Source organism: Poecile atricapillus, chromosome W (assembly GCF_030490865.1).
Source record: "Poecile atricapillus isolate bPoeAtr1 chromosome W, bPoeAtr1.hap1, whole genome shotgun sequence".
In the NCBI taxonomy this organism is placed as follows: domain Eukaryota; kingdom Metazoa; phylum Chordata; class Aves; order Passeriformes; family Paridae; genus Poecile; species Poecile atricapillus.
The window spans coordinates 2,676,851-2,692,923 of NC_081288.1; the positions used below are offsets into that span (position 1 = coordinate 2,676,851).

Here is a 16,073-nt window from a genome sequence, read left to right on the forward strand (position 1 = left end):
ATGTCACTTGACCACAGCTCCATTATTGGCTCTCATTTAATTTGGGTATCCTGAACATTAAATACTTCCATGGTTCCTTGAAAATCAACTTGTTTGCTGCTAGAGTATTGATTTAGGAATAAAAATGTGTTGTCTGGAGTATTTCTCTGGTTTTTAGAGTAATGTAGAGTTTGGCAGAAGTAAAAGCACTGAAAGGTGAGACCTCCACAACTCCTGGACAGGGAGAAAATCAAACATAATAAAAATAAAATGTCTGCTTTGAATAGGCGCGTTCCTCTCTGAGAATTGCTCATTGATTTTATCTCAGATTTTGGGGTTTTTTGGGTTATTTTTAAGTTTTCATTGATGCAGCAGCTCTGTTTACACGGAGCTCAGACCATGTGCATTTTGGACTTTTTGTGTTACAGATTTAGAAAAATGAAAATTCATGTTCACTTAAGATTTTGAACCCTCACAGCTTAAATTTCAGGGAAAACTGCTGTGTCTGTTGTTTTCTTAATCACTCCTGTTAAATTTCAGGAGATAGGAGGTTTTTCCCCATCATTAAATAAGATTATTGCTCACTGTGTGCTACAGATTAAGCTTTCACAGGAGCAAACAAGACTCTGTTGTATTTTAGTTTATAGCAGGAATTTATATACTTTTTGTGTATATATTTATATCTCTATATATCTCTATATATCTTTATATATCTATATTTTATATTGTATTATATATTATATATTATATATTTATAATAATATATAATAACATAATATGTAATACTATAATATTATTAATATATAATTATATATAATAACATGTAATACTATATTATTATCAATAATATATAATTATATATTTATTTTCTATTGTATATATATTTTTATATGTTTATATATAAATATATAAATACAGATTTATATATAAATATAAATATATATTTATGTATAAATATATATGAATATATAAAAATATATATATACATATATATAATATGTTTATATTTATATTTATATTTATATTTATATTTATATTTATATTTATATTTATATTTATATTTATATTTATATTGGAATTTCTGCTCCTGGGGTGATATTCACACAACAGAGATTCAGGGTTCCAACTTTTCCTCTGGAATGTCTGGGAGCTGTAAGTCACTGCAGGAATGATAATCCTGCTTCTCCCCCAGTTTCCTTGTCAGGATCTCAGTGTCCAAACAAAATTTAACTTGGGCATGGAAAACATTTCCTGCCCACCTGGAAATGGAGTGGAATGGGGCAGATGCTTGACCCTGTCCCTTGGAATAAAGAGAGGGAAAAATTGTCATTGCCAGGAGCTGGCTGGGTTTGGAAATGTAAAATACAGATTTTATCTGTCTTTAAAATCAGGGCTGGAGCCCCTCTGCCGTGGAGACAACTGAGGGTGCTCGTCTGGAGAGAAGGCTCCAGGGAGAGATTCCAGAACATTCCAGGAATTCAAGGAGCTCCAGGAGAGCTGGAGAGGGACTGGGGACAAGGCCTGGAGGGACAGGACACAGGGAATGGCTTCCACTGCCAGAGGGCAGGGATGGATGGGATCTGGGGAAGGAATTCCTGGCTGGGCTGGAATTCCCAGAGCAGCCCCTGGATCCCTGGAATGTCCAAGGCCAGGCTGGACACTGGGGCTTGGAGCAACCTGGGACAGTGGGAAATTGTCCCTGCCCATGGCTGGGGTGGCACTGGATGAGCTTTAAAGTCCCTTTCAACCCAAACCCTTCTGTGATTCCATAATTCCAAATGCACCAGAAGATCCCTGTGAGGATTTTCCTGCATATTATTTTTATATAATTTTGGATGGTCAGAGACTGGTACAGAATAAAATTTATTACAAGAAAAATGGGATTTCTCTCAGAAAACAAGGTTTTTAACCTCTCCATCCATGGGTGTCTGTGTTAAATAAAGGCAGAGTGTCAGGTGAACTTGAATATCTGAGTTACCTGGCTGGTAGATGGGATAACTTGCAATTAAATGTAATTATAGCTATATATAAAATATGTAATATAATTTCTTGTTTCTTGCACTGCAAAAATGTATTTTTTTCCCTTTTTGAAATTTCTTTTTGAAATCTCTTAACCTCATACTCCTCTAGTCCTAAAATTTTTGAAAAGGAGAATTTTAGAGTGGGGTAGAAGGGACCTTAAAGCCACCCATACCATGGGCAGGGACACCTCCCACTATCCCAGGCTGCTCCAAGCCCTGTCCAGCCTGGCCTTGGACACTTCCAGGGATCCAGGAGCAGCCACAGCTTCTCTGGGAATTCCATCCCAGCCCCTCCTCACCCTCCCAGGGAAGAATTCCTTCAATCCCTAGCCTGGGGTTTTTCCTGTTTCATTGCAGAGCCACCTCTTGTTTAATAACCTGGATCTCAGCAGGGTGTCGTGTTCTCCGTGTTAGAAAGGCTGAATAAACATTTTATGAGATACTTTCCTCTATTTATGATCAGTCATGTTTTGTTCTGCAGATTTTTCCTCTTCCTCTTAAAGGACAGAGCAAAGTTGTAACTCTTCTATCATTTCCAAATTAATCTAATTGGAACAATTCTTTGCCATTCTCAATTTCATGCAAATATCAGAGCCATTACTTGTGCAAATAGTTGGTGTGTCTCTCCACGTTTAGAAAATTAAGAATTAATTCTCACTGTGGGCTAGGACAAGCTGTATTGCATGACAAATAGATTGGAGGCTTGCAGGGGAAAAAAAATAAAAAATAACACTTCACAAATCCAGCAGAGAGCTTTGCTTTCGAGCATTCACAGCGTTGGGCAACACAAAAAGATTGTATAAAAATTGACATGTTTTAGTAACTCCCAAAAGAGGGTGGGTTTTTGGTTTTTTTCTCTTTTTCCCCATTATTATAGAAGTACTTGGCTGCTTCTATTTTTCTGAAGCATCCTATTGACTGGGATGAAACCTCTTTTTTAGAAAGCACTTTTTAAGTGTTTGCTTTCCCTTCCAGATGCTCTCACCCACAACAGAAAAAACATTTGTGTTAAAATAATGGTATTCCTTTAGAAAATCAATGGATTGTGGAGTCTCAGACTCCTGGCAAGCATCCCTGAGAGCCTGAAAAAGGAAAAGGGAAAGGAGAGGGGAAAGGGAAAGGGGAAAGGGGAAGGGGAAAGGGGAAGGGGAAGGGAAAGGGAAAGGGAAAGGGAAAGGGAAAGGGAAAGGGAAAGGGAAAGGGAAAGGGAAAGGGAAAGGGAAAGGGAAAGGGAAAGGGAAAGGGGAAAGGGGAAAGGGGAAGGGGAAGGGAAGGGAAGGGAAGGGAAGGGAAGGGAAGGGAAGGGAAGGGAAGGGAAGGGAAGGGAAGGGAAGGGAAGGGAAGGGAAGGGAAGGGAAGGAAAGGAAAGGAAAGGAAAGGAAAGGAAAGGAAAGGAAAGGAAAGGAAAGGAAAGGAAAGGAAAGGAAAGGAAAGGAAAGGAAAGGAAAGGAAAGGAAAGGAAAGGAAAGGAAAGGAAAGGAAAGGAAAGGAAAGGAAAGGAAAGGAAAGGAAAGGAAAGGAAAGGGGAAAAAGGAAAAAGGAAAGGAAAAAGGAAAAAGGAAAGGAATCTTTCTTGGGGCTGCTCAAGGAATTGAACCGAGGGCACAGCTCGTCCTCCTGCACAGGATGGCGCTTCCTCAATTTTGGGGTCATTTTTGGGAGATGCAGGAAGGGCACCATGGATTATCTGGGCAGGGACAATTTCCACCATCCCAGGCTGCTCCAAGCCCCAGTGTCCAGCCTGGCCTTGGACATTCCAGGGATCCAGGGGCAGCCACAGCTGCTCTGGGAATTCCAGCCCAGCCAGGAATTCCTTCCCCAGATCCCATCCATCCCTGCCCTCTGGCAGTGGAAGCCATTCCCTGTGTCCTGTCCCTCCAGGCCTTGTCCCCAGTCCCTCTCCAGCTCTCCTGGAGCTCCTTGAATTCCTGGAATGTTCTGGAATCTCTCCCTGGAGCCTTCTCCTCTCCCAGAGTGGAAGTGGGAAGGGAGAAGCCTGAGGATCCAGCAGGGGTGGTTTCCTTTGGTGATCCTGGGACATGGAATCACTGTCCCTGTCTCCCAAGTGCTTCTCAGCACTTTTGTTCTTCTTTGGGTTGGAAATTGCTCTTTTTGCTGCCTGGATTTCTCTGTGCTCAGGACGAGGCTGATGCAGAAATTCAGTGAGCAGAGACTTGCTCAAGCCATTGGATCCACTCAGGGTTTGTGGCTCAGCAGTATTAAATTCCTCATTAACTCTTCTTTTCCCTGCTGATGAGATTCTTTGTTTTGTTTTATATCTTGGGTTCCATTTAACAGCAGTTCATCACCCCTTCAGCTGTTGCCCCAAGCAAGGAGAGGCAGCTCTGCACAAAGCTCTGGGTGTGGATCTGCCATCCCCACAGAAATTCTCATCTTGAGCGTGGTAAAAAAAGCTGGCAAGGTCGACTTTAGACTTATTTTGTTTTTCTGGCTGTGTAAAAACAGCATCACAGCAGCCAAAAGGGGCTGAAATTTGGGTCTCAAATCAAGGTTTTTGTCAGAAACAAAAGAAATACCACAAGAAATAAAATAGTTCCTTAGAGTTTCCTTCTGCTTATGATATTGAATAATTGACACATGACAGATTCCAGTGTTCTTAATTGTTTTATATATTGTTAAAGGATGTTTAGTGCACCAAGGAATCCACAGTCTGAGGTAACTGAAAGTGTGGATGTTTTCAGAGGTAATACAAACATCTCAACTTCTCAGGTTTTGCTGAGTGATCGGCTTCGCTGATAACTTGTGGCAATGAGTTCTGCAGGTTAATTATGCATTTAATTGGTTTCAAATTTGTTGCTTTTCAATTTCACTGTTCACTGAATATTTCCTCGGTCTTGTATTATGAGAGGGAGTAAATAGGAGAGCCTGGCTCACCTTCTCTGAACATTTAATTATTTTGTGTACCTCTCTCCTGTACACAGAGGGGTTTGGTCTTTATGTATCTCCAGCTTCTTTCTTTTCCAGAGCTCTTCTCTGCAGTGCCCAGAATATAAATATACAGGGAATGACCAGAGGATCTGTGAGGATCTGAATTTTATTTATATCAAATATTGTGATCTTATTGTGATGCTGTCTTCTCCTTCCCCTTTCCTTCATAAATCCCCTCCTGTTTTTATCCTGTTTTAACACACAGGACAAGTTTTCCTTGGCTTTTCCTGCAGAAATATCAAGTTTTTCTCTGGGTCTTTATAGTCAGGATAAAACCAGTCAGTTGACTGGTGCTGACTTGTGCTTCCAAGTTATTTTCAGCTCATCCTCGTTGGATCCATCCCTGGAAGTGTCCAAGGCCAGCCTGGCTGGGGTTTGGAGCTCCCTGGGATAGTGGGAGGTGTCCCTGCCATGGCACTTCAAGGTCTTTTCCAACCCAAACCCATCTGGGATTTTACCTGCCATGATCTTCTCTGCTTTGACCTTTTTTGGCCATTTCAATACAATAATTTCTATGAAATCCATGAGGATTTTCATTATCACTTGCTTTACATTTTTCTGTGCATAAGATGCTATTGATCCTGTTGGACAGCTGCTTTATTCTTTCCAAGTGTGACAAAAATTTACACTAAACTGTATAAAAATTTTAGTAAAACCATGTAGAGCCATGGTTTTGGAACAATCCCTGCAGTGTTAAACCCTTTAAATGTTGTGTCAGCAAATGTTCATGACAGGGATGTCAGGAATAGAAATGTCAGCATCAGCCCCTCTCTTCCACATATTTCCTGCCTCCAATTACTTAATTATATTCATAAGTTTCAGGGTTTGTTTAGTTGCCCAGTCCCAAATTTCTGGTACACTCAGACATTCGCCATCTGAACAGGGAAAGGGCTTTAAAAAAAATAAATGATTGTCATTTATTTTTCTGCTGTGGTCTTCACAAAACTCAAGTCTTTGTTTCCCTCCCTGTCTTGCATTAAATCTGCTTTTTCCATCCAGTTTGAATATTTTCAGTGTTTAGAATATTATTTATTTCTGTTAGAATAACAGAAACACCAGCAGAGCTTGAAGTATAATTATGTTAAACACTGCACAGATGTGTAGTGAGTTCCAAGCTCTGCCCTGGAGACTCTGCAATCAAATGAGAAGAGAAATAAAAGTGCAGTGAGTGGAAGTTGGACACAGAAATTCAATGACACGTGTTATAGGATTATATAAAAGGAAGATGCTCACCAATAATCGATGCATAAATCAATCCCAGCTCCATTCAGAGCTGCTCTACTCAAGGTAATAATTCTCTGGTGTTTTTATTTCAGGATAAGTTGTTCAGTCTTTAAAGAAAATGCTGAAAGACCAGCATTGTAATTTAGTAATTAAAATACAAAGAGCATTAAATCCTGCTGTGTTCTCCCACTTTCCCAAGGCTTTGCTGGTTGTTTCTGGTAGTAATTTAAAGAGTTACTGTAACTATGTGGTATTAACTTAGGATTTTCACACTTAGTTAAATATTTTATGCATATAAAGTGAAGAACTGCAAACTGTCCTATTAATTATTTGAATTGAGTTTTTAGAGTGCTGGAAAAAATGAAACAGAGCTAAAAATGGACTTATTAATTGGGGTAAATCTTTAGTTTGATATTTGTGCACACTAATTACCTGTTCTTTACCATGTGAATTTTTTGTGTATCTCAATGCCAAAAGGTCTTTGAGGAAAGTTGGACATTCCAAAAGTTCACCAAAATTATCTTCCCTTGGCAATGCTGAGGTTAATCCCTGAATTTCACTGTTAAGTCAAATATTCTGTTGAAAGATTCATTTGGTTCTGAGTTACATCTTCAGTCTGAAATTATCTGCTGGTTACAGTTCTTTTATTCTCAAGCTGAACAGGAAAATCTCTGGGAAATAAAATGGCTGCATAATTTGAGACAGAATCAATGAGTTTTGATGGTTTGTTTATTACTACTAAATAGAGGAATTCAATTTAACATGATCAAAATTCAGAAAAACACAGGTAAAATACCTTTAAGACAACAGATTATCTGTATTTTTAGTGCCTTTTGGAACATCCAAAGATGAAGGTTCTGCTTGCGTTGTATCTTTCAAATTGAGAAAGACCTGATGTAGTTACAAGTGACTCAGTTCTGTGTCTTGAGCAGAAATCAATCCCTTGAATAGCAGAGCAGCAATAAATGTCCTTTTATTTGCTATTCCAAAGTGGATTTCCCTCCCTGGGCATCATCACATTTTGCCTTCAGTGGGAATTGGTTCTCAGGATAACAGATTGAGCAGCCACTTCCAATGAGGCAACCTTTGCTGGGAGGGAGTGATATCAATTCATGCAGAGTTTGGATCCCTTGATAGAAGAAGTGGGATATTCACAGATGGAAAATAACTCTGGAGAACGGCCCCTGATGCTGAGAGGCCTCTAATAAACACAAAATACAGGAGGTTTTCAATGGGATTCCAAATGAGATTGGCTTTGAAGTGGCTTCAATGAGGTGGTGAATTTTTATTGCTTTTATTAATGCAGCATCCCTAAGAATTATTTCACTCTTTATGTGCAGTCCATTGAATCTTCAGTTTACAAAGCACGAGAATTGGGCTTTTAAAATGGTGATAATGCTGGGTTTTGGACTGAAGAATCAAGAGTCCTAGGTGGAAAGCTTAAATTTCAAAATTTTCTCTGAATATTTGGGTATGAGGCAACTGAGGTGCAAATTTCTTCTCCCTGGCTTGGTTTTGGACCTCACTGGTGAATTTTTGAAGGGTGGTGCTTCCTTATGTTTTGCTTTGTTTTCCATCATGTTTTGTTTCAAAATGCATCAAATATTGGCTGACTCTGCTTAGCAATAACTTTTCTTTACCCTTCTGTTGTTTAAACCAGGAATTTAAAAATATTTCTACAAAACCATCATTAATATCAGTTCTGAACGCGGTAAAAAAAAAATGGCAACGATATTTATGATTTGCTACAATAGCAGTGTAACAACAAAGATGGAAGTAGAACACAGTCCTAAATCAGTTTGCTGACAGGTTTTTTTCCTGAATTTTACAGGATAACGGTTCTCTTACTCTCTTTTATAGAGAGAAATCCACTTTGGCTCCTATGGAGCAGTCTCTGCTTCTTTCAATTTAGTGAAAAACTACATATTTGACATATGACTGAAACATCAGAAGCTGTCAGCCACGGTTAGAGACAATATTTGAATTGCTACAAATACCTGGCAGCACTACAGATAGTCTTTAAAATGTTTGATCTCCTTGGACTGTGTTGGCTGACTGAAAAGCATGGATAGAGTTTCAGGAATAAGTCATGCCTCTCTTTCATTCCCTGTGACATGCAGAGATGTAATTCAGATTTTTTCAGCGTCTCTTTTTCCTTTGAACCACGGTTGGATGGAAACACGAGGCTTTTCTGCCTGTTGCTAATCACTAGAATAGTCATGAGTGTATTTTAATTTTTATTTGCAAGGAAATAAAGTCTTCAGAGTCTGTTGTTTTGAAGCTGAACAAACCAGATGGTTAATTTGGAGTTTGGTGAGAAGTGGCAGCTTTTCTTCCGTGCTGATATTGTACAAGGACGGGTTGGACAGGGCTGGGAGCAGCCTGGTCTGGTGGAAGGGCTTGGAATGAGCAGATCTTGAAGGTTTCTTCCACCCCAAACCAGTCTGGGATTCTGTAAATGCTTCTGAAATGTAAATTTCTGGTCACTTGGTACAAATGTGTGATTTTTCTGCTCTTGTTTTGGGGTAGGATCACAAAATAAATCAGGCTGGAAGAACTCAGGGTCCTCTCAAGTGGTTTTAAAACTTCTCTCCTGCTGCTTCTCCTCCGTGAGCCCTGTCCCTGCACGGGGTCTGAGGGGCCTTGCAGATGGAGAAGGCTCAGCAGAGCTGGGAAGTTCTCAAACCCTGGCCGGACACAACCTTGGGGTGCCAGCTGTGGCCTCTTCCTGCCCCTGCTTGAGCAGAAACCTCTGGGATCTCTCTGGGTGTGTCTGTTCTCCCTGAATCATCCACCTTCTCCTCCACGTGTCCCACGTTCTGCAGGGGCTGCCCAGGGAGGTTTGGAGCCCCCATCCCTGGAGGTGTCCAAGGGATTCCTGGAGGTGGCACTCAGAGCTCTGGGCTGGGGATGAGGTGAGGATTGGGCACAGCTTGGCTTTGATGATCTTGGAGGGCTTTTCCAGCCTCGGTGATTCTGAGATTTCCCTTGTTCAGCTTTTTATTCTGGCATAATACAATAGAACTCTTCTTGTTGGGGCAAAAACCTCAGTGAATTTCTGCCTTGGTGGAGAGCGACGTTCCTGTGGGTTTTCCTGTACATATTCCCGTGACTCACATTAGGATTGGAATCTGTAACTCTTTTCTTGGCATTTGTACATTTGTGTTTTTCTCCTTTGGTCTATAACGAGATTCAGTAAATGAAGCTTCTTGTCACATCTTCTGTTCTACACTAGATCCTTACTTGTTCATAAATTCAATTTTTTAATTTTCTCCATTAGCCTCCTCCTCTCAATGTGATCTTTTTTATCTGCTCAACTCACTCTTTTAGGACTTCATTATTTTTAGAAAATGTACTGTAGCACATTTAATGGTAATTACAAAAGCTTGTTTTAATTACACTTGTCAAAGACTCCGTTTTATGATGCATTATTGGTGCTGCCGTTTCCAATTCCTAACAATTCTCCACCTTTACAAGTGGAAATGAACGTCCCTCTTTTCAAGAGATGTGTCCACATGATTTTTTTTGTGCTTAGGGATGATTTTATGAGTAGTGATAATTTGAAAGGAATTCTTTGAGGAGGAAGGGACCAGCATCTGTTCCCAAGAATGTCCATAAGTTCCTCGCATTGCCTGTTCAGAATGATGGGTGTATTTATATGCTGAAATAGAAGGTTCAAAATTAAAACTGGGGCAGTTCAACATCCATTAAATGTGGAAATTGAGATTTTTTTTTTCCTTGGGACACTCCATGCAATGGAAGAGGAGAATAGTTTTGCTGATTGTAATAATTTATGCAAATAATGCAGCTTTATCTGATTTTATCAATGTGCAAATGTGGATGCACAGGGCTATACCTGGGTGAGTGGGAGAGGAATTCAGTGGATGTCAGATCCCTGGGAACATGCAAGGTCAGGCTGGACAGGGCTCTGAGCAGCCTGATGGAGTTGAAGATGTCACTGTTTGTGCAGGGGTTTGGGAGATGATCCTTAAGGTCCCTTCCAGCCCAAACCATGATTTATGAAATGCCCAAAAACTGTTTTACCATGCGACACTCACAGCCTAGACCTGAATTCTGAGCTCTGGAATTCACACCTAGTTCTAACCCATGGATATGCTCATCCAGCAAACCTCAGGTTGGAAAAGGCATGGAAAACAAGTGTGGTAGAGGAAGATCATGTTTTGAGAAGATCAGGTTTTGAGAAGGTCATGTTTGGAGAAGATCATGTTTGGAGAGGATCATGTTTGGAGATTATGTTTTGAGAAGATCATGTTTGGAGAAGATCATGTTTTGAGAAGGTGATGTTTTGAGAAGATCATGTTTGGAGAGGATCATGTTTGGAGATCATGTTTTGAGAAGATCTTGTTTTGAGAAGGTCAGGTTTTGAGAAGATCATGTTTTGCAAAGGTCATGTTTGGAGATCATGTTTTGAGAAGATCATGTTTTGAGAAGATCATGCTTTGAGAAGATCAGGTTTTGAGGAGATCATGCTTTGAGAAGATCATGCTTTGAGAAGATCAGGTTTTGAGGAGATCAGGTTTTGAGAAGATCATGTTTTGAGAAGTTCATGCTTTGAGAAGATCATGTTTTGAGAAGTTCATGCTTTGAGAAGATCAGGTTTTGAGAAGATCAGGTTTTGAGGAGATCATGTTTTGGGATCTCTCTAGTGCTGGTGCATGCCACTCATCCTGAGCTGCCAGCAGATCTCCTGTGGGATGGTGCTGAGGGATCATCCTATGGGATGGTCTCCTGAGGGAGCTGCCACCACTCCCTTTTAACCTTTAATCCATTAATTTTTCCTACAGGCTCATTCCCAAGACCTGCAGATATTCCATGTGGGCTTTCCCATGAGAGGAGCCCTCATTGCTGTGCTCAGCATTTCCTTTGGAAAATCCTCACTCTGATGAGACAGGAGCTCTTCCAGCTCTTCCAGCCTCAGTGCCAGCTCTGGAATCCTTGGATGTGCCTTGGGAGGTCACCAGTCCCTTGGTGTCCATGCTGAGATGATCCTGAGGCAAGACCTTCAAAGGACTTTCACCTGGCAATGTTAATTTCTAAATTCAGACTAGAATTTATTTTGAAACAGATCATTCTTTTCCCAGGAAAACACAAACTGCAGCTATCTCAGCAGTCCCACTGTAAATTTTTGGATGTTAATGAATTTGGGGTTTGGACTCTGTGCTGAGGGGCATCTTTAAACCTGGGACTGCTGAAGGCTTCAGGAGCTGAGTGAAATCTGCCTACAAACCAACATTAAACCACCTGATAATGATTTTTTTTTTATCCACTCCTTAAATAATAGCAATTTATGTCCACACACACCTGGAATCTTGTCACATCCAGCAAGAGATTCCTTTTTTTTTATTTTAAAATTTAATTATTAAACATAGATTTTCAATCAGCTGCTTATTTGCTGTGTTCTGTCTCACAGAGGATAAAATAAATGTGGTTTTGTTGTATCCAGTGTGAGCAGGATGGTTTTGTCACAGGATGGCTCTGCAGGTGTCCCTGCAGTCAGGTACAAGGTGATTCCTGGAATTTTTTTGTAGGGAAGAAATCCATTTTTCCAGTGATGGCAACTCCTACCAGTGCTGTGCCAAATCCAGGTGATACCTTTGAAAACAAAACCCAGGCTGGCCTTTAAACCTTGGTCCAACTTCCTTGGGATTGTGGAGAAACTGTGTTTAATATTTGTGATCTGGTTTGGGTATTAAATTTGGGTGGTTTGGGAAGCAGAGGTGGCTTTTTGAAGCTGTTCTTTTAAAAACACCCAAGCAGAAGTTTTGTTTATTAGAATTTCTTTGTGAAGAAGCAACAAACCTGTTCCAGTATCTCATTTACACCTAAAGGGCAACATTCAGCTAATTGAAAACATGGCTGTCCTTAATTATTTTCCTGCAGCTCATTGACATTCACAGGGATCTTGTTGCTGCAGCCCCATCCATCCAATATTACTTTTTACAGGTTTTTATTTTTGCATTCAGTTCTCCTCTATTGGCATATTTATAGTCTGCTGTATAAATGAATAATTTTATTTATTATTTATTCATTTCAACTTTGCTGTCTCTGTGTTACTGTACAAGTGTCGGGGTGGAAGAAACTCTTTCTTGTTGAGTTTCTTACTTGCCAACCAAATCTTCCATTACTTTCACAACACAGGGAAGCAAAACTTTGGATAAACAGATCATTTATTATTTTCTATACACTATTTCTCCTTTATCAGTGACAGATCAGGGCAATGAGCAGTAAAATCCAGCTGGTTTGATTATTAATTATTTTGAGGTGGGACAGGGAACCAAACCCAAAAATCCACCCAATAAATAAACCAACTTCCCAAATAAATCAAATTTCCAGGGAAAATCTTCCATTCAGAGTGATATCCTTGGAATAAATGTTATTGCATTCCCTGATCACAGCAAAACAGAGGAAAGGGATTTAAGCTCAGCTTAAATCCTGGAGGATAAGGATGGTTTTTGTCTCCTCTGTCATTGCTGTGCCCTTGACCTGTTGTGCTTTACACCCTGCAAAGCTCTGCCCTCGTGAATATCAGAAATGGGGTGAGTGAATTCAGTCAGGAGCTTCTTCCCTTGATTTTGGGTTTTACTCCATCCCACTGCCCTTCCAGAGTCAGTTTTAGTTCCAGGTCTTGGACAGAATCATGGGGAACACGATTTGATTGTAAGAATTGAACCTTACCCAAGTTCTCATGAGCTTTATGGAATATTAATTACATCTTTTCTTTTATTAATTCTGTCTTTTCTTCGTCACTGGCCTGTTTTGCACAACAGGAATGTTCTGGAGATCTTCTGTGTTTTGGGGATCTTGGGATGGTTAGACATGGAATATTTGCATTGGATACCCATGAAGATGCCTTGCAGATATGGAATATGAAATGTGGAATATGAGATCTGAAATATTAGACATGGAAAATGAGATCTGGAAAATCAGATCTGGAATATGATGTATGGAATATGAGATATGGAATGTTATATATGGATTATTAAATCTGGCATATCATACAGAGAATATGAGATCCGAAATATTATACATGGAAAATGAGATCTGGAAAATGAGATCTGGAATATGAGATCTGGAATATGAAACATAGAATATGAGATATGGAATGTTATATATGGAATATGAGATCTGGAATATGAGATCTGGAATGTTATATATGGATTATTAAATCTGGCATATGATACATAGAATATTAGATCTGGAATATGAGGTCTGGAATATGAGATCTGGATTATTAGATATTGAATATTAGATCTGGAATATGAGGTCTGGAATATGAGATCTGGATTATTAGATATTGAATATTAGATATGGAATATGAAGATATGGAATGTGATACCTGGAATATGAGTTATGGAACATGAGATATGGAATATTAGATGTGGAAAATGAGATCTGGAGTATGATGTATGGAATATGAGATACAGAATGTTATATATGGAATATTAGATCTGGAATATGAGATCTGGAATGTTAGATATTGACTATGAGATCTGGAATATGAGATCTGGAATGTTAGATATTGACTATGAGATATGGAATATGAGATCTGGAATGTTAGATGTGGACTATGAGATCTGGAAGTTTGTGAGGAGTTCTGGCACAAGTTTCCAGAGAAATTTGGCTGCCCCTGGATCCCTGGATGTGTCCAAGGCCAGGTTGGATGGGGCTTGGAGCAGCCTGGGATGGTGGAAGGTGTTGGGGTTGGAATGAGATGATTTTTAACCCAACCAATTAATTCCAAACAATTCCAACCCAAACCATTCCATGAATCCGTATTTGGGAGAGGATGCTCTGGGGGGACACAAAACCTGCAGTGAATTTTAGGTGGTTCTGGAACCACCAGCTCTGGGAGATCATCAGGGATTACCTGTAAGAAACAAACCCTGATCAGTACAAACCATGGGAATTTGGCTGTGGAATATTTCATGGAATGAGCTCTGGAGAACCTGTAATTAGCAAGGCAAGGCTAATTTAAATTCTGGTGGTCAGGGCATGTGCTCCATGGAATTCTGATGGAGAGGCTGGCAGAGGACAGAGTTTGATTCATCTAAAATATGGCTTTTGGGGGGATTTTTGAAGAAAAGACCCCAACAATTTCCAAGTAGTTTTCTGCATTTTTCCAGATACATCTGACATGCCTGTGGAGTTTTTTTTGCATTGTTTGTGTTCTGTAAATTTATTTTATATAATAAATTTATATATATATATTTATATATATATATTTATAATATATTATTATTATATAATAAACTTAATTTGAATTTTAACTTCTTTTGCATGCTTCAGGACATAGAAACCAAGGTAAGCAGTTGAATAAGGAAACAAGGGAATATCCAAACTTTTTAATGTATTCCTTGGGTGTTTACTAAAAAAACCCCAAAAATTGATCTTGACAAAGGGAATCGAGTCCTGTATCTGTACAATATGTGGTGTAATTGTTATAATGGCCTTCAGTAGATAATTATTAGTCACTAAAGATATTTTATTAAAAAATTATGAACCTGGAAAGTATTTGCATTGATAATTTAGGTGTTAAATCCTTCATAGCTTGTTAAAAAATCACTTGTCTGCTATTTACACTGCAAGACTTGCAGCTTTATATATTTTTAATAAATTCCTCTGTGCATATGTGCTTTTTAAATGTATTTTCTAATTTTTAATGAGTTCCCTTAATCCTAGAAAATGGGAAATAATGCAGATGAAAAGCCAAAACCATCAATTTGCTGAGAGCACTGTCTCTTAAAAGAACACTCAGGTCATATTAGGATTGAAAAGATAAATATTTTAAATTATTCTGTGTTATTTTAGGTTATTGGACATGAGAGTGATCCCATGTTTGAGTTTTTCAATTTAGTGGATACTTCAACCAATCTGGGAGTTTCCAGAGGAGTGATTCCTTATTAAAGAGGACAGGAGAGTTTTGGATGCACTTTTTAGCAACTACATAAAAGGATTTTGTTCTTCCCAAATATCCACCTGTTTAGAATTAGGTTTTCCTAAGTTTAGAAGTGATTTGCCAAGTTAATTCAAATTAAAAAATAAAAATAAATCCCAGCCTGGCGCATTCTGGTGACGTTTCCAAATCCATTTGGGCAAACTCGGGCAGAGCTGTGGAGGAGGGGAGGAAAAAGCCCAGAATTATGAATAATATCCTTGATTCAATAATTTTATTATTCTATTCCTTTTTTTTTCTAGGCCAGGCAGCTGGAAGAGAAGGAGAGGGAGCTGAAGAAACACGATGCCTACTACAAAGAGCAGCTGGCTCGGCTGGAAGAGAGGGTAAAACCTTTTTTTCCCTTTTTAATGAATATTTTTCCCATTTTTTTTTTCCCTTTCTGTTCATTTCTGCTCCTGGTTATATTTACAAGATGACTTTTTTAAGGAGGTAAAGATTAAAATTCTGGCCAGAGGGGTTATTTTTGTATTGCTGGTGCTGTTTCTGGCTTAATATTGACAAGGTGGAAGGTTTGATGGGAGAATATTTGTTTTCTGTACTAACAAACTTCTCACATTCGCTGTGGGATTTCATCTGTCACGGTAATTACAGACAGAAAAATGAAATAATGAGGTTATTTTACACCAACGCTGATGAAGAGCCAGTGAAAGTGAAGAAGTGTCACCAAGTAAAATAATTTAAATTAAAATAACAACAAAAAAAGTGAAGTGTGAAGGGACATAGTGAATTTCTGCTTTCAGTGGGTGGAATTAGTGATTCCTCCATCAGCACATGGAGAGTTTAATTTTAATTCCAAGTTTATACCATGTTTAAAAAGCACTTCTGTGTCTTTATCTCATCACAGACTTGAAATTAAACTGTAGAGAGCAGCTTGGGAAGCTGTGGGACTTGCTTACAGTGGCTTAACATATTGCTGTTAACAT

At 39.1% G+C, this 16,073-nt stretch overlaps 1 protein-coding gene across 3 annotated transcripts in view; it reads left to right on the forward strand.

Moving 5' to 3' along the window:
- LOC131591482 (MICOS complex subunit MIC19-like) overlaps window positions 1-16,073 on the forward strand; it is a 124,221-nt gene that overhangs the window by 61,042 nt on the left and 47,106 nt on the right. For all 3 annotated transcript variants that reach the window (XM_058862228.1, XM_058862229.1, XM_058862230.1), the window contains exon 5: window positions 15,390-15,473. In XM_058862228.1, the coding sequence (XP_058718211.1) occupies window positions 15,390-15,473 (84 nt within the window). The remainder of the gene's footprint in view (window positions 1-15,389; window positions 15,474-16,073) is intronic.